Consider the following 25,206-nt stretch of genomic DNA (forward strand, 5'->3'; position numbering starts at 1 on the left):
TGGAAGCGGTACTGGGACAGCCAGCAGCTGAAATTGAGGGAAGTATAGACAAAATCTTTCGTGTGAATTCATGGATTGCAAGGCAGAGGAAGTTACCTAGAGATGTGGTGGTTTATTTTACAAAGAGAGCAATTAGGAATGAAGTTATTCAAGTTGCTTATGATACTAAGCTTGTGGTTGCTGAGCAAGAAGTTTTGGTTTTAAAAGAGATTCCTCCAAGAATTTTAAGGAGAAGGAAAGATTTTGCTTTTTTGGCACAGGAACTTAAGAAACGCGACATCAAGTTCAGATGGGAGATACCAGTGGGCATGGTGGTGATGCATGAAGGTACGAGACACCGTTTGGTCACAGTGATCCAGGCACGTGATTTTTATAGCAAAGTTTTAAAAGCAACCCCTCCACCACTTTTGGAATCTGCAAAGAAAAATGGCGAGGGAAAGCCTCAAGGTGCTGAAGGAACACAGACAGATGAGAAAGGTACTGGAGGGGATCAAATTACAGCTTCATCGGCAGATGCTAGAGAGCAGAGGATGACGCGTGCCGCTTTAAGACGAGTGAGACAAGAGCAAGAGCAAGATCAGCAGAAAGTTATGGAACCTCCAAAGCGTACCTATAGCGAAGCTGTGGGAGGGGCGCGGCCTAAGGAAGTTAAGGGGATATGCAGGCATGCTCCAGAAGCTTCGGGACGCCAAGAATGGCGACTAAGTTCCTAACTTGGAATGTCAATGGATTAAACTCACCACAGAAGAGAAAGAAGGTTTTTCAATATTTAAAACAATTTAAGACTGATGTTATTTGTTTGCAAGAAACGCATATTAGGGTTATGGACCAAAAGTACCTGTTGAACTTGTTAAGGAATTTTATTTGTGCAGAGGTCTCCTTGTGCTAACAAAGAGTTGCACAGACAAGGAATGGTACTGAGAGCAGTAAAAAGTCACACAAGAATACACTGAGTTATAAAAACAAAAAGTAGTTTATTTTTGAGGTGGTGTAAGAACAAAAATGCACAGTCAAAAATAAACAGTCCAGGTCATAAACAATAGCAACAGTCCAAAGAGTAATCAAAGTCTTCTTACCGGTCCAGAGGTCAATACACAGTTTAGGTTACAACAGTAGTAAACCAACAGCAGAGCAAAAACAGTAACAGTAGAGATCAGTGAATTCAGAGAGAGAGAGAAGCTACGTTCCTAGCTTCCTCTTATGGCCATGAGAACACTTACACACCCATTGGCCAATTAACATCTTAAAGACATAGCATTATGGTTAATATATTTTCAACCCAACATTGTAGGCTAACACCATATGCCTAACATTCTCCCCTTTGGGTAGAATAATATATAACTCTTACAATCTTATGCACATTCTTTCACAATTAGCATTGTGTTTCACAGCACTTTGTACCTTCGTAAAATGGTCTGCAATATTTACATCAGATGAACAATACTCTAGCTGTATTAATTTGTCCTTGATACATTGTCTGACATTTAAATAACGAAGATCAGTATATTTAGATCTTGTTCTTACTGTAGCATTATTAGCCATCTTTATTGCAGCTTGATTGTCCTCATACACAATAAATGGATCATTTACATCTAAACCCATATCTAACAATAATTGTTTGTACACTAGCAGTTCTGTACATAACACTGATAGACATGAAAATTCAGCCTCCATTGTAGATAAGCTTATGTGTTTTTGTCTAATAGATTTCCATCCAATCAAAGAATCACCCAACATTATAGCCAACCCTGAAGTAGATTTACGAGTGCTTGTATCAGAGGCAAAACTCGCATCTGCATATGCTGTGAGGATTAACTCACGATTTGGCTCTAAATATAACGAGTAGTGAATAGTCTGTTTCAGATACCTTAATACTCGTTTAGCTGATTGCCAGTGTCTAACAGTTGGATTATTGTTGTACCTAGCTAATTGATTTACACAGTAAGAAATATCAGGCCTAGTCCAATTACTCAGATACATAAGACTTCCTATCAAAGATTGGTACATAGTCTTATCAAATACAGGACTCTCAACATTAGTGTCCTTAAAATCCATAGCCATCGGAGTTTTTTGCTGGTTTACACATTTCCATATTGTATCTCTTTAATAACTGAGATATTTTACTGGCTTGCGAAATCTTAAAACCCCTATTTGTTTTCACAATATCTAACCCCAAATAGTGGCTTATTTCCCCAAGATTTCTAATTGTGAATTTATTTTCCAATCTTGAAATGATAGTTTGTGCTTCTAACTCAGTTTTTGTTATTATTGCTATATCATCTGTGAATAATAAAAGAAAAGATAATGCTCCGTTGTGTTCTCTTCTAAACAAACAAGGATCAGCATTACTGGCTACAAAACCTAATGCACTTAACTCATTAACTATACATTTGTTCCATTCATAGCCTGATTGTTTCAATCCATAGAGGCTTTTCTTTAATTCCCAACAATCATGGTCTCTATCATTGGTCAATCCTGGTGGTATTCTTAAATAAATAGTATGTTGCAATGGAGCATGTAAATATGCAGTTTCAACATCTACATGGTTAACCATATATTGGTTTTTAGCCGCCCATACTAAAGCTGCTCTTAAAGTAGTTGACCTTAGACTGGGTGCAAATACTTCGTCATAATCCTCAGTAGTTTGGGCAAAACCTTGTGCAACCAAACGTGCCTTATGGGTTATAGTTCCATCTACTCCTTTCTTTATTTTATATATCCATTTACAACCTATAGCTTGCTCACCAGGTGGCAGTTTTGCTTTCACATAAACCTTAAGATCCCGCAAAGACTTCAACTCCCTGTTCATTGCAGCTTTCCATGATGCCTGTTCCTTTTCAGGATACATCCTGATCTCATCATAGTTAGAAGGCTCTACACTAACTTGACATATACTAGCTTCATAGCGATCAGGTGGATGTCTAATACGCGTTGAACGCCAAGGAATTACAGGGCTTTGAATTTCTGACTCCTTTCCTTCCTCTGTTTCATCTTTTATCTCCCCTATCTCCTCTTCATCTTTTACAGGAGATGTATTATCATTGCTAGTTACGTTATCAGAGGAGTCCTCAAACACTAGAGGATCAGTATTAACAGTTCCTTGCTCTAACCTATCCCAACCAACGTGCTCAAGGAATTTTGCACTCGCACTATTATATACATTAGTTGTGCCTCGTTCCCAGAAACGATAGGATCTATGGTTAGCTTCATAACCTACGAAGTATAATTGCCTAGCCCTATGTTGGCCTTTACTCCTGAGTTGTGCAGGAATGTGGACCCAAGCTGGGGTGCCAAACGTGTGCAGGTAATCAAGGTTTGGTCTTCTACCATGCCATATAGTATATGGTATTTTACCAGTAGAAGTATTAACAACTAAATTCAGAACATGGTTTGCACATTTTGCTGCCTCCCCCCACAGTCTATCTGTTAAGCCAGAATCTCTTAACATAGTTCTAATCATGGCTTGTAACGTTTGCCCACGTCTCTCAACAAAAGCATTATGTTGAGGCCTATATGGCGCTGAACGTTTATGCTCAATGCCAGCTGATTCTAGCATATCAACAAAACGCTTATTTGTAAATTCAGTACCATTATCAGTAATTATGCACTGAACCTTTCTCTTTGTTTTTCTCTCCACGAACTTCAGCCAGTTTGCAAATTGTTGGAAAGTGTCTGCCTTTGACTTAAGCAGATAACAAAAACCATAACGAGAATAATGGTCAAGTATACTTAAAATATAACATGATCCTCCTAAACTTGGCTTCATGGGTCCAATTAAGTCAGCAAACACAACTTCCAAAGGTACAGTTGTTTTGAAGCTGTTTATCCTGTTTGCCGGACTTGCCTTACTCTTTTCCTGATTACAGGCATTGCAATTCAAATACTTACTACATGGCTTCAGTGTAATTCCTTCTACTAACTCAACTGTTTTACGTAGTGAGTTGAAATTTATATGCCCTAACCGCCTATGCAATAAATGTATACATTCATCATGTGGCTTCTTGTTCTCACATATTGAGTTAGCATTTAACTGTACTAACCTGGTTACTTGTGAGAATGAATAAACCATCTTTCAAATTAGCAGTTACACAGGTTCCATTCCTCTCAATAGTGCATTGCTCCCCTCTGAATGTTACCACAAACCCAACCTTAACCAATTCCCTTACAGATAACAGGTTGAATCTTAGTTTAGGTATATATAACATAGGTAACTGTTCATCAATGCATGGACAATAGGAATTACCTTCACCAGAGGCCTTCATCCTCCAACCGTTGGCTAGTGAAACATATTGGTTGCTGTTTTTCATATTAATAAACCTATCCTTCACTTTAGTAATGCATTGTGAAGCCCCACTATCAACAACCCACAATTCATTATTTCTGGATGTTGGTTCATCAAAAATAGCCAAACCAATGCCCTTCTTAGCCTTTCCACTGCTATTTACATTCTGTTTTCTACCCTTTCTACAGAATTTGGCTATATGCCCTCTAGCCCCACAAGAATAACATTTCTTGACGTTGTAAGCAGTGGTGAATTGCTGCTCTTCTCGTGGCTGTGTCTCTCTCAGCTGGTCTCTGTCGCACCTCCTTCTGGACTCTTCCAGCAGTCTCCCAGTAATGTTAGTCAATGTCAGTTCCTCTCTGGTCAGGACTTCCAAAGAAGAAACATATCCATCATAACTCTCATCCAAAGATGACAAAATGATGTAGACCTGATGCAACTCTGAAAAAATCAGCTCCTTTTCATGAAGCTCTTGAAAAGCTGCCTTCATGTAATTTAAATGCATCAGCATATCTCCATTCTTCTGCAGACGAGCCCTAAACAGCTTACGTGTAAGGTGTATATGTGCACCCACACTGTCACGAACATAAAGCCTTCGCAAAACATCCCAACACCTAGCAGCAGACTCCTCACCACGAATATGGACAAGCTGCTGGTCATTCAGTGTTAGTCCAATAATGCAAAGAGCTTTCTCGTTGCATCTTTTAAAGTTGTCTAACTTCTTTACATCCTCTTCATCATCTGGATCCCAAACAGTAGTATCTGGTGGGTTATTTACAACAGTCCATAGTCCTTCCTTGCGCAAAAACAAGCAGCATTTCATGGACCAGGAAACATAGTTTGTCCCATCCAACCGGGTTATCCAGGAGATGCCTGACAACAGTTCCTGTGCCATCGTACACCAAAAATAACTAACACAAACTCAGCTAGGAATACTGTGTGTACTAACTCTCAGTACAGGCCTGGGCCCATAACCAGTGTTAAGGAATTTTATTTGTGCAGAGGTCTCCTTGTGCTAACAAAGAGTTGCACAGACAAGGAATGGTACTGAGAGCAGTAAAAAGTCACACAAGAATACACTGAGTTATAAAAACAAAAAGTAGTTTATTTTTGAGGTGGTGTAAGAACAAAAATGCACAGTCAAAAATAAACAGTCCAGGTCATAAACAATAGCAACAGTCCAAAGAGTAATCAAAGTCTTCTTACCGGTCCAGAGGTCAATACACAGTTTAGGTTACAACAGTAGTAAACCAACAGCAGAGCAAAAACAGTAACAGTAGAGATCAGTGAATTCAGAGAGAGAGAGAAGCTACGTTCCTAGCTTCCTCTTATGGCCATGAGAACACTTACACACCCATTGGCCAATTAACATCTTAAAGACATAGCATTATGGTTAATATATTTTCAACCCAACATTGTAGGCTAACACCATATGCCTAACAGAACTTAAGGTTGGGTACGCAATTTACTGTTTCTGCAATGAATAAGAAAAACGGAGTGGTTATTTATGTCAAGAATACTCTGACAGCGGAACTAATAGAAGCAGATAAACAAGGAAGATATGTTATGATAGATCTGCTGTTAGAAGGCAAAAAAACGCTTTTAGTTGGACTGTATGCTCCTAATCAACAACAAGCTGACTTTTATAGATCACTACATACTAAGATTACCCAGATGGATTATAAATCTTTTATTTTTATGGGAGACTGGAATGGTGTCTTGGATGTACAACTGGACAAATGTGGTTCTTTTAAACATGCCCCGAGTTATGCTAAATTGCCTAAATCTTTTTTTGAAATGAAGGATGATCTGGAATTGTGAGACATTTGGCGAGAAACACATCTACATGAAAAGGATTATACTTTTTTTCTGATAGACACCAATCTTTTTCCAGGATTGATTGTATATTATTGACTAATGATTTTTTTTCTAGGATTAAGAAGATAAAGATTTGTGCAAGAACTATATCTGACCATAGTCCAGTCTGGTTAGAGATTAATAAGGATAATAGAGATAGGCGCTCTTGGCACTTAAATGAGAATTTGTTTAGAAATCAGAGTAATGTGGAAGAATGTAAAAAGCAGATGAAGGAGTTTTTTGAAATTAATATGAATAAGGATACTTCTATGGACATGGTTTGGGATGGGAGGGAGGGATTGTTAAAGATAAAATGTATTGTAAAACTTTTCAATAAAAAAAAGATTGTGAAGTATAAGGTCACTTTTATGACAAGCACCAAAATAATTGGTTTTGGGTTCCAGAGTTTCTGAAGATTGGTCACCCTTCCCCCTCAATTTTAGTTTAAAGCCCTCCTGGCCCAACTCATCAGGAGGGCTTTAAACTAAAATTGAGGGGGAGACTTCCGGTTTGCCAAGTCAGCCGTCATGGACGTCTGGAGGACGGCTCCCGTCTTCCACATCCAGATTCGCATCGCTGGGGGGGTCCTAAAAGGACCGAAGAGCTGCCCTGGAGGGGTGACCAGACAGAAGGGGCTTTTGCAGAAACGTGGGGGAGCCACAACCCCCCTGTTAGTGCCTGCATTCCCTTTGTACCGGTGGACGAAAGACTGGCCATAGGAATATGGCCAGTTACTAGGCTGCAGACAGCCGAAGTCAAACTTACCATCAGGCAACATTAAAGCAGCGTGGAAGAGACAGGGGTAAGATTCCTCTCTTATACCTTAATCTTCTTTTTACCTAAATAAGCTACTAAGTACTTCCCCCCCTGTGGAGACGGAGGGGAAAATTCAACCCTCCCTTCAAATAAGTGGCGAGCAAGCCCAGGGGTGTTGTTTTTTTTTAAAAAAAAGTTGAAGAAAGAAATGGACTAAAAGAAAAGAATTTTCAATGTACTTGGGGGACACCCAGTGGCTAAACTTGAAATTGCAATCTGACTTTCTCTTTAAAAAAAATCAAGAAAATATTTCAGAAAAACAAGATAAGAGTAACCTTGAACACCAGATGTGAAATTTCACTATGGAAGAGTTTCAAAAACAAATCCATGCTATGTGGGAAATATCTTACCAAACTTATCAGTTCCTTTGTACAGCTGGCGACGAAATAAGAGCTTTTGGAAAAGAATTAGAAAACATCTCGATGAAACAAACTCAAACTCAACTAATATTTTATTGGGACAGAACTTAACAGAAGAAATTGAACAATCAAATACATTGGCAGAAGAATTAAATATTCAACAAATACAGGCTTTTGAATATTATAATGGAGAACAGATGGAAAAAAATTATTTAGACCAGGACAATTATATCAAGAGGTGAAAATAATGAGAAGATTTGGTGCTGTTAACAGACTCTTCAATCCTTCAAAAGTGGAGGCTGGAGGGCCACTTCAATATGATATAGCAACACAAGAATGCTTTGATGACCCTGAGGCAAAGAAGCGAAAGATGACATGGCAAAGGAAGAAGGCAAGAGTAAGATTGAAGAAATATGAACATTCTCAAGAGATCTGAAATAGATAATACCAAAATAGACAGGATTGTATTGGGATTACAAGAGATTGTTTTGATGAGTAGACAAAAATACTGACTAACTAAATAAAATAAAATAAAAATAAAATACAGATGTATGAATACTAACATTGAAATATTGAGTTCTTTAAATGATATGAGTTAAGATGTATATATGTTAAAAATGATAGAATGTAACTAATATACTTGGATGTAGAGACATGAGAGGATGTATTGAATGTTGAAATGGAAAAAAATTTGGTTAATTTTTAATATGTGGAAACTATAAATGAGAAACAAGAATATTATATTGTCCTCCTCTTCTTTCTCCTCCTTGCAATTGGTATTTTAATGACTACTATGCTAAATATTGTATGACTGATATGGATATGGAAATGAGATAAATAAGAACTGGATTACATTACTAGGTATTGGAAAAAATTGTGTAAAGGGAAAGGAGGTTATTTAGCAATATGAAAATGAGAAATCTTAAACGTTTAATTTCAATATCAATGTAAAATTAAAGCTAGAAAAATATATAAGGTGTTTGATGTTTTAAAGATGAAATGTTAAAATATAAAATATACTAAAAGTTTGATAAATATAAGAAAACTGTTTTAGACTTCCGGTGGCGATGCGACGCTGAAGACAGCCATCTCCGGGCTGTCCGCTCCACGGCTTTGTTGAACTGCCGAAAACAGCGCCGATCAGCTGTTTTGGTGGTTCGGAAGCCCCCTCCTCGGGAGAAGAGGAGGGGGTGAGGCCCCAGGTAGGGGTTGAGCTCTCCGGGGCCGCCTGAGCTTTTAGTTCGGGCGGCTGAAGGATCGAGCCCCCCCCGAAGCCTGGGTTTGCTCCGGGCTGCGTAGCGCTTCTGCTCCGTGCTTTTGGGAGCAAAACCAAGCGTTAGCAACCACCCCTGCCAGAAGGAAAGACTTTCGAGTGTGGAGAGGCAGGAAGAGCGGTACAGGAGGTCAAGGTGAAGTGGACTTTTGTTCTCTAGCTCAATGGACTTTATGGCTTTTAAAAGTGAAAGTGCGTAGTAAGTGAAAGTGGGGGAAGATGGCGACTAAAACTTCTAAAGCTCTCCGGAGTGCGGGGGCTTCCCCGGTGCAACAGACCTCGCTGCAAGCCTTACTTCCTCCTGCACCTGCTCCGGCACTGACGGTTAAGGATTTACAGGATGCTTTGGAAAAGCATTCACAACAAATATCAGATATTATAGATGAAAAGATGGAAAAGCTGGAGGAGAAGCTGGAGGAGAAGATGGAAAAGCTGGAGGGGAAGATGGAAGAGAAGTTTACAGCAATGAGGGCAGACATCTTGCCTGCACTTGAAGGTGTGGCTGTATGTATTCAATGTTTGGATGAAAAAATGGAGGATCTTAGTCAAAAGAATTCCAGACTAGAAGCAAAAGTTTTAGAGAATGAAAATATAATGGATAAAATGGATGGAGACTTGACTCTCGTCCAGTACCACCAGATGGAGTTTGCTATCAGAATCAGAGGCTTAAAAGAGAATCCTAAAGAAGATTTAAAGCAGATAGTCTCTGAGGCTTTGGAAGCGGTACTGGGACAGCCAGCAGCTGAAATTGAGGGAAGTATAGACAAAATCTTTCGTGTGAATTCATGGATTGCAAGGCAGAGGAAGTTACCTAGAGATGTGGTGGTTTATTTTACAAAGAGAGCAATTAGGAATGAAGTTATCCAAGTTGCTTATGATACTAAGCTTGTGGTTGCTGAGCAAGAAGTTTTGGCTTTAAAAGAGATTCCTCCAAGAATTTTAAGGAGAAGGAAAGATTTTGCTTTTTTGGCACAGGAACTTAAGAATCGTGACATTAAGTTCAGATGGGAGATACCAGTGGGCATGGTGGTGATTCATGAAGGTACGAGACACCGTTTGGTCACAGAGATCCAGGCACGTGATTTTTATAGCAAAGTTTTAAAAGCAACCCCTCCACCACTTTTGGAATCTGCAAAGAAAAATGGCGAGGGAAAGCCTCAAGGTGCTGAAGGAACACAGACAGATGAGAAAGGTACTGGAGGGGATCAAATTACAGCTTCATCGGCAGATGCTAGAGAGCAGAGGATGACACGTGCCGCTTTAAGACGAGTGAGACAAGAGCAAGAGCAAGATCAGCAGAAAGTTATGAAACCTCCAAAGCGTACCTATAGCGAAGCTGTGGGAGGGGCGCGGCCTAAGGAAGTTAAGGGGATATGCAGGCGTGCTCCAGAAGCTTCGGGACGCAAAGAATGGCGACTAAGTTCCTAACTTGGAATGTCAATGGATTAAACTCACCACAGAAGAGAAAGAAGGTTTTTCAATATTTAAAACAATTTAAGACTGATGTTATTTGTTTGCAAGAAACGCATATTAGGGTTATGGACCAAAAGTACCTGTTGAACTTAAGGTTGGGTACGCAATTTACTGCTTCTGCAATGAATAAGAAAAACGGAGTGGTTATTTATGTCAAGAATACTCTGACAGTGGAACTAATAGAAGCAGATAAACAAGGAAGATATGTTATGATAGATCTGCTGTTAGAAGGCAAAAAAATGCTTTTAGTTGGACTGTATGCTCTTAATCAACAACAAGCTGACTTTTATAGATCACTACATACTAAGATTACCCAGATGGATTATAAATCTTTTATTTTTATGGGAGACTGGAATGGTGTCTTGGACGTACAACTGGACAAATGTGGTTCTTTTAAACATGCCCCGAGTCATGCTAGATTGCCTAAATCCTTTTTTGAAATGAAGGATGATCTGGAATTGCGAGACATTTGGCAAGAAACACATCTACATGAAAAGGATTATACTTTTTTTTCTGATAGACACCAATCTTTTTCCAGGATTGATTTTATATTATTGACTAATGATTTTTTTTCTAGGATTAAGAAGATAAAGATTTGTGCAAGAACTATATCTGACCATAGTCCAGTCTGGTTAGAGATTAATAAGGATAATAGAGATAGGCGCTCTTGGCGCTTAAATGAGAATTTGTTTAGAAATCAGAGTAATGTGGAAGAATGTAAAAAGCAGATGAAAGACTTTTTTGAAATTAATATGAACAAGGATACTTCTATGGACATGGTTTGGGATGCTAGCAAAGCCTATATGAGAGGGGTGTTAATATATATGAATAATAAATACAGACGTAACTTTGAAGTCAGGAGGAAAGAATTGGAGAATGAAATTAGGGAAAAAGAAAAGGCCCTAATTTTGAATCCATTGGACGTGAAAATTAAAGAGGTTATTAATTTGTTAAGAGGACAATTTGATAAGTTGATGGCTGATCAGGTGGCAACTAACTTACGGTTTGCTAGGCATAACACTTGTTGCAATGCCAATAAACCAGGTAGGTGGTTAGCCTACATGTTAAGGAAAAAACAAAGGGCTTCTAACATAGATAAAATAGAACATAAAGGCAAGGTTGTGTATCAACAGGACCTTATTAAGGAAGCCTTTGTGGACTTTTACTCCAAATTATATGCTAAAGATAAGATTAATGAAACAGACATTGACGTATATTTGAAGAATGCTAACATCCCGGTTCTTACACAAGAACAAAAGGAAGAGATTAATTGATAACAGAAGAAGAAATTCTTTTAGCAATTAAGCAACTGAAGGTGGACAAAGCGCCAGGTACGGATGGACTGACTGCGGTCTATTACAAAAATCTACAATCGGAGATGATAAAGCCATTAAGGGAATTGTTTCAGACAATTCAAAGGGGAGGAAGGGTGCCTCCATCTTGGAGAACTGCTTTTATTTCCTTGATTCCGAAGGAAGATCAGGATGTTACTCAAGTAAGAAACTACAGACCAATATCACTTTTAAATACGGACTACAAGATATTTGCTAAGGTTTTAGCTAATAGATTGATGAGGGTTTTGCAACAGATGATTCATGGGGACCAAACTGGGTTTATCAGTGGTAGACAAATGAAAAATAATGTGAGGCATATAGTTGACTTGGTGGAGTTTTTGGAAAGGAACAACCAGATCCCTGCGGCGTTGATCTTTTTAGATGCTGAAAAAGCTTTTGATCAACTGGATTGGCAATTTTTGATGAAAGTTTTAGATAAAATGAATTTTGGGGATAAATTTTTACAACCAATTAGGGCATTATATCAAAAACAAACTGCCCGAATAATAGTAAATAATAGTTTGACTGAAGTATGCAATATTGAAAAGGGCACAAGACAAGGGTGTCCGTTATCACCTCTATTATTTGTATTAACATTGGAGATATTATTGATAAAAATACGGAATTCGGAAAAAATTAAGGGTATTCAAATTAGAGATCAGGATTATAGACTGAGGGCATTTGCAGACGATCTGGTTGTTATGGTGACCCAGCCAGAAAATTCTGTTGTGGACCTGATGGAGATAATAATGCAATATGGGAAGGTTTCTGGATTTAAGGTTAATGTACAAAAAACTAAAATATTAGCCAAAAATATGACAGCTTCGCAAAAGGCCCTTTTAGAAGGGTTAACTGGATTCGAGATTGTTAAAAGGGTTAAATATTTGGGGGTGTATTTGTCACCCTCAAATGTAAAGTTATATAAAAATAATTATGAAAAGTTATGGGGAAAAATTCAAAAATAACTGGAGAGTTGGGAAAAATTGCAATTGTCTTTATTGGGAAGAATTGCAGCAGTGAAAATGAATGTCTTGCCTAAATTTTTATTTTTATTTCAAATGATACCGATTCTTAAAAAAGACTCAAATTTGGAAGAATGGCAACGGGGTATCAATAAATTTGTATGGGCAGGGAAAAGGCCACGAGTTAAACTTAAGATTATGCAGGATACGCGTGAAAGAGGTGGTCTTAAAATGCCCAACCTTAAATTATATTATGAAGCTGCTGCGTTGTCAGGAATAAGTGATTGGATTAATTTGACACAAGGGAGATTATTAAATCTTGAGGGCCACGACTTGTTATTTGGCTGGCATGCATATTTACTGTATGATAAGAAGGTAGATAATGTGTTTAAAGTGCATATTTTAAGACAGGCATTGCTGAGAGTTTGGAAGAAGTATAGACATAAGTTAGACTACAAGATACCGTTGTGGGCAATTCCGAAACATGCAACAGAAAATATAAATGTAGGCTTCAAACATGATGTGACTACGTACAAGGAGATCTTAAGTTTGGAGAGGAACGTATGGTGTTTGAAGCCGTATAATTTCTTACGAGATGAGAAGATTGTTCAAACTTGGTTTCAATATGGTCAATTACGGGCCAGGTGGAAAGAAGACCAGAAAATTGGTTTCTCAATGACTGACGAAAATTTGGTAAAGCAAATTAGAAATCAGGGTCCAGCACATATCAAACGGATATATCTTGCATTGATAGAAATTGATTCAGAAACAGAACTTGTTAAAGATTGTATGATAAAGTGGGCTCAGAATATTCAAGAAGTCATCACAATGGACACTTGGGAAAAGATCTGGGTGAGAAACGTAAAATTTACACAAGCTCAAAATTTAAGAGAGAACTTTTACAAAATGTTTTATAGGTAGCATTTAGATCCTAAAAAGCTTGCAAGTATGTATCCGAACTACCAACCTAAATGTTGGAGATGTGGTGGCGAAGACGCAACGTATTTTCATATATGGTGGACATGTAAAAAGGTTAAAGCTTTTTGGATTAAAATCTGGTGGAATATGCAGAAGATATTTAAGCAAAGGATAAAGTTTTGTCCGCAGTTGTTCTTATTGGGCATAATTACAGATACTACTGTTGTGGATACCAAGTTGATGCTGAACTTAATTACGGCAGCAAGACTTTTAGTAGGTCAATATTGGAAGAAGGAGGAACTGCCGACTATAGAAGAATGGACTCTAAAAGTTTCTGACCTGGCGGAAATGGCAAAGATTTCGGCCTATTTGAAAGACCATTCACAACAACGTTATATTATGGAGTGGAAAAAGTGGATTGATTATATCCAGAACAAATATGGGACCAAAAAGTTTCATTTAGCATTCGTATAAGTTTTTTTATATGATATTAGTATTGTTTGTAGTCATTTCACATGAGCTAGAGTGCGATAGACTTAATAGTTTATTGTTGTTAGCATATGGTTGTTTATGATTGGTTTTTTGTTTTTATACCTTGTATTTAGTTCTGGGAAGTTGGGGGGGAGGGGGGAAAGGGGGGGAGGGATAGGGAGGGCTAGGTAGGGGTGGGCGGAGGGAGGGGGGGAGGGATTGTTAAAGATAAAATCTATTGTAAAACTTTTCAATAAAAAAAAAGAAAACTGTTTAATGCCTGATGGATAGCAATGAGAAGTATGTTAATTTAGATAAGAGATAGTATGTATTAAAGGAAAAAAGAGAGAGGAAGTATTGGTTACAATAATTTGGAGATTTGTAATAATAGGTATTTGTCTGAAATGGAACTATTGTAACCCAGACACCATGTTGCTTTTTAAAGATACTATTGTAATATTGGAAAACTAATAAAAAATAAAATAAATAAATAAATAAATAAAATTGACAGCGAGAACATGCAAGGATGAAGTCAGGAAAGCAAAGGCTCAGAACGAACAAAGACTTGCAACAGAAATCAAGTATAATAAAAAAAAGTTTCTTCCAATATATTAACAACAAGAAAAAAGTCAAGGAAACTGAAGGTCCACTAAAGAGAGAAGATGGCAAGGAAATAACAGGAAACGGGGAGAAAGCAGAGCTGCTTAACTCATTCTTTGCATCAGTTTTCACACAAAAAGAAACTACAGCCCAACATACCAAAAAAAACAACACTGCAAAAGGCAAACTAGAAACAAAAATTAAAATAAGCAACAAAATGGTAAGAGAACACCTATCTGACCTTGATGAATATAAATCGCCGGGACCCGACAGATTACATCCCAGAGTTCTGAAGGAGCTGGCAGATGTTATCACAAAACCATTGCACCATATCTTTCATAAATCCTGGAGCACCGGGGAAGTACCAGAGGATTGGAAAAGGGCTGATGTGGTTCCCATCTTTCAAGAAAGGAAAAAAAAACAGACCCAGGAAACTACAGACCAATCAGTTTAACATCAACACCTGGGAAGATCCAAGAAAAGATAATAAAAAAACAGATCTGCGAAGAACTAGAAGCAAACAAAGTTATAACTAGTAGCCAGCATGGGTTTGTTAAAAACAGATCATGCCAAACGAATCTTATTTCATTCTTTAATAAAGTGACTAAACTAGTTGACCAGCGAAATGCTGTGGATGTAGTATACTTAGACTTCAGTAAGGCATTTGATAAAAGTAGACCACAACCTACTCCTTGGTAACTAGAAAAAGGTGGAATAGACAACATCACCACCAGATGGATCTGTAGCTGGCTGACAAACCGTACTCAATTACTAGTCCTCAACGGCACTACATCCACATGGAGAGAAGTAAGTAGTGGGGTACCACAAGGTTCTGTCTTAGGCCCAGTACTCTTCAATATCTTCATAAAAGGCTTAGATGAGGGAATTGAATTGAAGGGGAACACCAAACTGGCAGGAGTAGCTGACACCCCAGAAGTCAAACTCAGGATCCAAAAAGATCTTGACAAACTTCAACAATGGGCCCTATCCAACAAAATGAGTTTCAATGTGGAGAAAAGCAAAGTCTTACATTTAGGCAGGAAAAATCAAAGGCGACAGATTAGGCGAGAACTGGCTTAAAAACAGTAACTGTGAGAGGGACCTTGGAGTCTTAGTGGACAATCACTTGACTATGAGCCAGCAGTGTGCAGCAGCCACCAAAAAAGCTAATACAATCCTCGGTTGTATAAACAGAGGCATAGAATCAAGAACACGTGAAGTATTAGTACTGCTTTATAAAACCCTAGTAAGACCACACCTGGAATACTGCAGCCAATTTTGGTCACCATATCACAAAAAAGATGTTGAGAGTCTGGAAAAAATTCAGAGAAGAGCAACTAAGATGATCAAAGGCCTGGAAACTAAAATGAAGAACGGCTGCAGAGGACTTGGGTTTGGCTAGTCTAAAGAAAAGAAATAGGGGAGAGATGATAGAAGTATTCTAGTATTTTAGGGGCTGCCACAAAGAAGAGGGGGTCATGTTAATCTTCAAAGCACCAGAGGGCACGACAAGAAACAATGGTTGGAAACTGATCAAAGAGAGAAGCAACCTGGAATTAAGGAGAAACTTCCTGACAGTGAGGACAATTATCCAGTGGAACAGCTTGCCTCTAGAAATCATGGGCACTCCATCACTGGAGATTTTTAAGAAGAGGCTAGACAGTCACTTGTCTGAGAGCTGGGGGCTGGACTAGAAGACCTCCAAGGTCCCTTCCAGCTCTATTCTATTCTAATTAAAATGCGCGCACACACACAAGCACACACACAAACACACTTCTAGTAGGTATGTCTAGCCCATGGGTCAGCAACCTGCAGCTCTGCAGGCACATGCGGCTCTTTCAGCCTTCTCCTGCGGCTCCCAGTTTGCAGAGAGACAGACAGAGACAGAGAGAGGCACTTGCGCTTCCCTTCTCTCTCTCTCTCTCTCTCTCTCTCTCTCTCTCTCTCTCTCTCTCTCTCTCTCTCTCTCTCTGTGTGTGTGTGTGTGTGTGTGTGTTTGTAACTCAAGCTGTCCAAGAAGCTGACAAGCTTTTTGGGCGGGGCTCCTGCCTTTGCTGCGTCTCCACAGGAAGCAGAAAGCAGCAGGAGAGCCAGCCCAATAAGAATGTGTGTCAGGTTGTCCGAGAACAGCGTGAAGCCAGCTTGCCAGGTGAGCAGAAGATTGGAGAGAGGGAGAGAGAGGGGGGGAGGGAGAGAAAGAGAGGGAGAGAGAGGGAGAGAGAGAAGGGAAGCGCAAGTGCTTCTCTCTCTCTCTCTCTCACACACACACACACACACACCACACAAACACACTGAGTGGGGGAAGAGGACTGGCAGACCAAGGGCAGAAAGAGAGGGAGGGAGAGAGGGAGGGAGGGAGAGAGAGAGAGAGAGAAGGGAAGCACAAGTGTCTCTCATACACACGCAGACGCACACACAAAAAAAACTGGGGGAAGAGGACTGGCAGACCAAGGTCAGAAAGAGAGAGGGAGGGAGAGAGAGAGAGAGAAGGGAAGGGTGGGAGAGAGAGGGAGAGAGGGAGGGAGAGAGAGGGAGGGAGGGAAAGAGAGAAAAAAAATATGAATATACTCTATGTGGTTGTCCTTACTGGACTTTTAGTAAAGAATGTTTAATGAAATATTTTGATTTTTTTTAATTAAGAGGTGAGGTATGGGGATGATTATGCTGTATTTAAAGATGGTAGATAAGCTACTAAAATTGTTTTTACCTGTTGGGATGAAGGAGAAAGGGTTTTTCCCCTCTTTCTCCTGTCCTTTTCTTTTTTTTCCCCTGCAATTTTTTTCTTTTCTATTTTTCTGTTTGTAGTTTTTACAGTTTGCACCAGCTTTTTATTTCACAAATACGAGGAGGACTCAAATAGACATTTGAGTATTTTATTTGAAAGTAACCTTCGACCCAGCATCTTTTTTTTTTTGGAGTTCAAAATGCTTTTGTTGCATGCAGAATAAAAATTTGTTTTCTTTGTAGCAGTTCATTGATTTCATAAATGCAGCACACTATAGTTTTTTATACATAGCTTACAGGTGAAACTCGAAAAATTAGAATATCATGCAAAAGTTCATTTATTTCAGTAATGCAACTTAAAAGGGGAAACTAATATATGAGATAGACTCATTACATGCAAAGCAAGATAGTTCAAGCCGTGATTTGTCATAATTGTGATGATTATGGCTTACAGCTCATGAAAAACCCAAATCCACAATCTCAGTAAATTAGAATATTGTGAAAAGGTGCAATATTCTAGGCTCAAAGTGTCCCACTCTAATCAGCTAATTAAGCCATAACGCCTGCAAAGGGTTCCTGAGCCTTTAAATGGTCTCTCAGTCTTGTTCAGTAGGAATCACAATCATGGGGAAGACTGCTGACCTGACAGTTGTGCAGAAAACCATCATTGACACCCTCCATAAGGAGGGAAAGCCTCAAAAGGTAATGGCAAAAGAAGTTGGATGTTCCCAAAGTGCTGTATCAAAGCACATTAATAGAAAGTTATGTGGAAGGGAAAAGTGTGGAAGAAAAAGGTGCACAAGCAGCAGGGATGACCGCAGCCTGGAGAGGATTGTCAGGAAAAGGCCATTCAAAAGTGTTGGGGACTTTCACAAGTAGTGGACTGAGGCTGGAGTCAGTGCATCAAGAGCCACCACACACAGACGGATCCTGGACATGGGCTTCAAATGTCGTATTCCTCTTGTCAAGCCGCTCCTGAACAACAAACAACGTCAGAAGCGTCTTACCTGGGCTAAAGAAAAACAGACCTGGTCTGTTGCTCAGTGGTCCAAAGTCCTCTTTTCTGATGAGAGCAACTTTTGCATCTCATTTGGAAACCAAGGACCCAGAGTCTGGAGGAAGAATGGAGAGGCACACACTGCAAGATGCTTGAAGTCCAGTGTGAAGTTTCCACAGTCTGTGTTGATTTGGGGAGCCATGTCATCTGCTGGTGTTGGTCCACTGTGCTTCATTAAGTCCAGGGTCAACACAGCCGTCTACCAGGAGATTTTGGAGCACTTCATGCTTCCTTCCGCAGACGAGCTTTATGGGGATGTTGACTTCATTTTCCAGCAGGACTTGGCACCTGCCCACACTGCCAAAAGCACCAAAACCTGGTTCAATGACTGTGGGATTACTGTGCTTGATTGGCCAGCAAACTCGCCTGACCTGAACCCCATAGAGAATCTATGGGGCATTGCCAAGAGAAAGATGAGAGACATGAGACCGAACAATGCAGAAGAGCTGAAGGCCGCTATTGAAGCATCCTGGTCTTCCATAACACCTCAGCAGTACCACAGGCTGATAGCTTTCATGCCACGCCGTATTGAGGCAGTAATTGCTGCAAAAGGGGCCCAAACCAAGTACTGAGTACATATGCATGCTTATACTTTTCAGAGGTCCGATATTGTTCTATGTACACTCCTTGTTTTATTGATTGCATGTAATATTCTAATTTTCTGAGATTGTGGATTTGGGGTTTTCATGAACTGTACGCCATAATCATCACAATTATGACAAATCACGGCTTGAACTATCTTGCTTTGCATGTAATGAATCTATCTCATATATTAGTTTCCCCTTTTAAGTTGCATTACTGAAATAAATGAACTTTTGCATGATATTCTAATTTTTTGAGTTTCACCTGTAAAGGTGAAAAACAATATATGCAGTGTTATCTTCATTTTAAATGTCAAAAGGGTTTTGCGGCTCCCACTGTTTTCTTTTCGGTGGGAAGTGGGTCCAAGTGGCTCTTTGAGTGTTTTAGATTGCCTACCCCTGGTCTAGCCTAACAAAGAGAAGGATTAGGGGTGACATGATAGCTGTCTTTCAGTACTTGAGGGGCTGCCACAGAGAGGTGGTAGTCGACTTATTTACTAAAGCTCCTGAGGGTAGGATAAGAAAGCAATGTGTGGAAGCTCATTAAAAGAACCTACCTGGTACTGTGGAGAAATTTCCTCACAATGAGAGCAATAAAACAATGGGACAGCTTGCTTCCCTGAGTTCTGGGTGCTCTATCACTGGAGGTTTTCAAGAGAAGATTGGACAACCATTTATCCAGGATGGTATAAGGACTCCTGCCTTCAGCAGGGGGTTGGACTAGAAGACCTCTAAGGTCCCTTCCAGCCCTAAGATGCTACATAGTGGTAATATATAGCTGTGATAGTTTGGACACCAAGAAAGAAGATCCCTTTTAATTGAGGGTCTGGAGATAGGCTCTAGAGTCAAGGCCAACTCAATAGCACCTACCTAACATACGTGAATGGAATAAAACCCTTTTTAAAAATAAATTTAGATGACATAATATGTATAAATACTACTTTTTGGAAATAACATCTAAATGCAGTATTTTTAGATTATTTCAGTAGTTATGATTATTCATGTACAGTCATGGCCGAAATTGTTGGCACCCCAGAAATTTTTCCAGAAAATCAAGTATTTCTCACAGAAAAGTATTGCAGGAACACATGTTTTGCTATACACAGGTTTATTCCCTTTGTGTGTATTGGAACACAACAAAAAAAGGGAGAAAAAAAGCAAATTGGACATAATGTCAAACAAAACTCCAAAAATGGGCCGGACAAAATTATTGGCACCCTTTCAAAATTGTGGGTAAACAAGATCGTATCAAGCATGTGATGCTCCTTTAAACTCACCTGGGGCAAGTAACAGGTGTAGGCAATATAAAAATCACACCTGAAAGCAGATAAAAAGGAGATAAGTTCACTTAGTCTTTCCATTGTGTGTCTGTGTGTGCCACACTACAGTAAGCATGGACAACAGAAAGAGGAGAAGAGAACTGTCTGAGGACTTGAGAACCAAAATTGTGGACAAATATCAACAATTTCAAGGTTACAAGTCCATCTCCAGAGATCTAGCTTTGCCTTTGTCCACAGTACACAACATTATCAAGAAGTTTGCAACCCATGGCACTGTAGCGAATCTCCCTGGTCGTGGACAGAAGAGAAAAATTGATGAAAGGTTGCAACGCAGGATAGTCCGGATGGTGGATAAGCAGCCCCAAACAAGTTCCAAAGAAATGCAAGCTGTCCTGCAGGCTCAGGGAGCATCAGTGTCGGTGCGAACTATCCGTCAACATTTAAATGACATGAAACGCTATGGCAGGAGACCCAGGAGGACCCCACTGCTGACACAGAGACATAAAAAAGCAAGATTACAGTTTGCCAAAATGTACTTGAGTAAGCCAAAATCCTTCTGGGAAAATGTCTTGTGGACAGATGAGACCAAGATAGAGCTTTTTGGTAAAGCACATCATTTTACTGTTTACCGAAAACGAAATGAGACCTACAAAGAAAAGAACACAGTACCTACAGTGAAATATGGTGGAGGTTCAATGATGTTTTGGGGTTGTTTTGCTACCTCTGGCACTGGGTGCCTTGAATGTGTGCAAGGCATCATGAAATCTGAGGATTACCAAAGGATTTTGGGTCGCACTGTAGAGCCCAGTGTCAGAAAGCTGGGTTTGCATCCGAGATCTTGGGTCTTCCAGCAGGCCAATGACCCCAAACATATGTCAAAAAGCACCCAGAAATGGATGGCAAGAAAGCGCTGGAGAGTTCTGAAGTGGCCAGCAATGAGTCCAGATCTGAATCCCATTGAACACCTGTGGAGAGATCTTAAAATTGCTGTTGGGAAAAGGCGCCCTTCCAATAAGAGAGACCTGGAGCAGTTTGCAAAGGAAGAGTGGTCCAAAATTCTGGGTGAGAGGTGTAAGAAGCTTATTGATGGTTATAGGAAGCGACTGATTTCAGTTATTTTTTCGAAAGGGTGTGCAACCAAATATTAAGTTAAGGGTGCCAATAATTTTGTCCGGCCCATTTTTGGAGTTTTGTTTGACATTATGTCCAATTTGCTTTTTTCCCCTCCCTTTTTTGTTGTGTTCCAATACACACAAAGGGAATAAACCTGTGTATAGCAAAACATGTGTTCCTGCAATACTTTTCTGTGAGAAATACTTGATTTTCTGGAAAAATTTCTGGGGTGCCAACAATTTCGGCCATGACTGTATGTAATTGGCATTAAAAATAGTGTTTTGATTTACCAGTAACCACGAGGATTGCTACCAGTACATTAGGCTTGTTGGAAATATTTGCTTTAGTTGAAATTGATTGAATGAATCTGACCATGAGGGAGTCAGCACAGACTGAATATAAGCACCAACTAAATTTAAGAAAACTGGAGTTGAAATGCTAGGCTATCTTTAAAGCTCTAAAGACTAGTATGGTTAGCTTGTGTTTTTCACCAGATGCTTAGGAAAGAGTGGGAGTTTAGACAAGGGATAGATCACAGCCCAATTTTAAAATGCCCTGTTTGCAACTATTAACTTTAAGCCTTTTGGGAGATGAGAAAAGACATACCTATGGATTACCCAGTACAGCACTGCCTTCCTGCCTTCTTTACATTAATTATGTTGCCTTTCACAACATGTTTCACAGTGTTTTTTCAGTTTCTGTAGTTCTTCATTTGTGTCTTGTAAAGCTAATTATTTGCCTAATATTTTTTTGGCAGCAAAAAATTGCGAGTGAATATAAATGTGCCAATGAAGACTGAGCAGAAGCAAGAACAGGAAACAACACACAAGAATATTGAGGAAGATAGGAAGCTACTCATCCAGGTGCTCAGGAACTTTCATGGATTTCTCTGTGGCTGGTGCTTTATGTAATCGTGCTATTAAGTAGAAACTTTTCCACAGTAGTAAATGCTGTTGTGAGTTTTTATTGCTGGCAGTGTGGTATAGATTCTTACAGGTTGAAATCCCCATTTCCCAGTGCTGTACTAAATGGCTGAGGTTTCTAATTATGCTCTATCCACAGGATTATTATTTTGGAAATAATTTAATGCCAACTTTCTTCATGAAAATAAGCTGAATATGTATACAATATTTAGATTATTGGTATGGCATGGTCTACTTAGGCTAGTTCTTGAGATTCCCCCAGTTTTTCCCATCTATGCTGCCTGATACGTTTCAAGTGAACTGGTCAAGAAAGTACAGGCGGTCCTTGTTTAAAAACCACTTGTTCAGCAACTGTTCCAACTTACGATGCTGAATGAGTGATACATATGACCAGTCCTCATACTTGTGACAGTCGCAGTGTCCCCACAGTCACATGATCAGTTGTGACCTTCTTTGCTGACTTCCTACAAGCAAAGTCAGTGTTTCAACGACATTGCCAGATTCACTTAATGATAGCAACCAGAAGTACTAGAATTTCCATCAGAATTTCCATCTTTAAGCATCATGGTCACATGTTGTCACACTTTACAACCATGTCACTTAGTGATGGAAATTCCAGTCCCAATTACCACTGTTAAGTGAGGACTGCCTGTACATCTGGAGGGCTGTGCTGATAGTATTTTCAGCATTCTATGGATAAAGTTGTCCAGTTCCTTTCTGACTTGCACTCCATCTGGGCAGATCCAACCAAGTAAACTAGTGGGGTTTTAACATGCTGTCTTAGGGGAGCTTGAGTCCATGAGTCTTGAGGAAGTGGACAGGTTTTTTTGGGGGGGGCTGTCATTTGTCCACCCGTTAGAGTTGTGTCTCTCCTAGTTGGCTAAAACTGCCCAGGAAATGACGTGGCTGGGTCCAACTGATAATTCATCCTTGAGTGAGGGCGTTGTCCCATCTGTTTTGAAGGTGGCGATGGTGCTTTCTTCCTTAAGAAACCATTGCTAGATAATTTTCAACTGGTCTCCAATCTTCTGTTTTGTGGAAAGGTTATAGAGAAGGTGTTACAGCTTCAGATCATCCTGGAGGAAAGGAAAAAAATTTAGTCAGTTTTGAAGCCTGGATACAGTGCAGAGATGGAATTTATCATGCTTGTGGACAAACTTTGGTAGGACCAGGAAACTGATGGTGTAATTCTTCTCCTGCTTGGTCTCTTGGTGGCAATTGATCATGGATATCCTTCTGAACCTTTTTACAGGGATTTGGGGTAGGAGACACTATAATGCAGTGATTCTCTTCTTTTCTCTGAGATAATTTCCAGTTGATGCTGGTAAGGGTGACATTAAGCCTGAGACTCCTTTATAGGGATCCTGTGTAGGGTTTGACATTCTTCCTGCTGTTATTTAATGAGGCCACTGGATGGGGTCATTGCTGGTGTGGTGTCAGGTATAATGATAATCAGTTGAATATCAGGACTCCTGACTGGCCAAAAGAAGCTGTCAGATTTCTCTCTTGGTGCTTAGAGGCTATTAAGATCAGGACAGAGAGGAAAAGGCTCAGACTCAACCCTAGAAGACTGTATCACGGATTCATGGGACTTTATTTAAAACATTTATATATCAAACATATATATATAAAACATCATATATCAAACTCTGGGTAGCAGCCAATCAGCAATTAAAAAACCACCAATATTAAAACAACATATACAGTCCCTCATAAAATCCTCTCACCCACCTCACCCTATCCAAGTGCTTGGGGGAAAAGCCAGGTGCGAATGAAATATTTGCTTTATGTGTGTCCCAGGATAATGTTGCAAGATCCAATCTCAGGATCAAAGGTTTATTTTCTGAAGCTTTCAGACTGCTACTGGAGCCCATCCTCACAGAACCTCTCTCTCTACGGAATGTGTGCACATGGTGGCACAAGGAAACAATTAACAGCTTAATAGCTGGTCATCAACACCCTAATTAAAAGCCACATACAAGCAGGCACCATATAAATAAAATGTCATGATTCCAACAAATGCAGTACTTCAAAGAACTTCAAGGCATTGCTTACCTTAAAGAATCTTTCAATATAGTAGCATAGCTTCGGCATGTACATACTGGAAGCCAAGATCTGAATTCTCCCCTGAACACATTGTATCAAGCACAATTCCCTCCCTTAAAAGTTATAAATCACATTCTCCAATTAGTTTAAAATGCAAACTTTCCCTCCCTTATTCAACCCGCCAATTCTTATCTTCTCTTATTACAAACAGTCTTGAGATACATTCTCCCTACTCCCCCCCCCCAGCGTCCACTATTTCTAACTCTAAAAGTAACATACAATTTAAAGAAAAATGCTACATCTCCCTATGTTGTCAAGCAAGAACATCCAATGTTAGCAGCATTGACATCGGCCCCCTTTACAAAAAGGACAGACCCTGAAGCATGATTTAAAGCCCATGTTAGGGACTATCTCTCGATTTGTTAGGGTGTTTCTTATAAAACTTTTTGATGAGTCTGTCAGCTTTTACATCACTAGATTTCACCCAAGTGGCTTCTGATAGCAACTATCCTTTCCATTGTACTAGGTACTGCAATTTCCCTTTAAAAATTCTAGAATCAAGAATACGCTTTACTTCATAGTGGGTTTGACCCACCACTACGAGGGGCCCGGGTGCCTTCTTAGGGGAAGATCTTAAAGTGGATTCTTGAAAAGGTTTCAACAAGCTGCAGTGAAAGACAGGATGAATTCTCCCTAAAAGCCTAGGGAGTTTCATTTCTACTGTGACTGGGTTGATGATCCTTATAATGGGGAAAGTCCCCAAGAATTTTGGTCCTAATTTCTTTCTGGGTAATTTGAGGCGTAAATATTTGGTTGACAGATAAATCTTTTCCCCAACTTGGAATGTTCTTTGAGGGGCTCTCTTTTTATCTGCCTGCTTTTTATAAGTCTCAGAAGTCTTTTTCAAAGCAGGTTTTGTGTTTCTCTAAACTTCTTCCCACCCCCAAACCCATTGATCAAGTGTCTGGGAAGTGGAGGGCACCTGAGGGTAGTCAGGCATTGGGCTGAACTCTTTTCCTGTGGCTACTCTGAAAGGTGTGTAGCCAGTGCTGCTGTGAATAGAATTATTGCAAGCCACCTCTGCGAAAGGAAGGAGGTCTGTCCAGTTTGTTTGTTGGTATGAAACGCAACATCTGA

General features: G+C 39.6%; 2 protein-coding genes across 2 annotated transcripts in view; one reads left to right on the plus strand and one right to left on the minus strand.

Moving 5' to 3' along the window:
- Positions 1-25,206, plus strand: part of LOC310648308 (cullin-1-like) — a gene marked incomplete at its 5' end in the record, with an annotated part of 390,312 nt that overhangs the window by 344,578 nt on the left and 20,528 nt on the right. The window contains one exon of the mRNA XM_083376075.1: positions 21,858-21,963. Within this exon, the coding sequence (XP_083232201.1) occupies positions 21,858-21,963 (106 nt within the window). The remainder of the gene's footprint in view (positions 1-21,857; positions 21,964-25,206) is intronic.
- The window catches only part of LOC310648221 (uncharacterized protein), a gene marked incomplete at its 5' end in the record, with an annotated part of 797,336 nt that overhangs the window by 223,379 nt on the left and 548,751 nt on the right, over positions 1-25,206 (minus strand). The window lies entirely within an intron of this gene.

The sequence above is a fragment of the Vipera ursinii genome, assembly GCF_947247035.1.
Source record: "Vipera ursinii genome assembly, chromosome: W".
Taxonomy (NCBI): Eukaryota; Metazoa; Chordata; class Lepidosauria; order Squamata; family Viperidae; genus Vipera; species Vipera ursinii.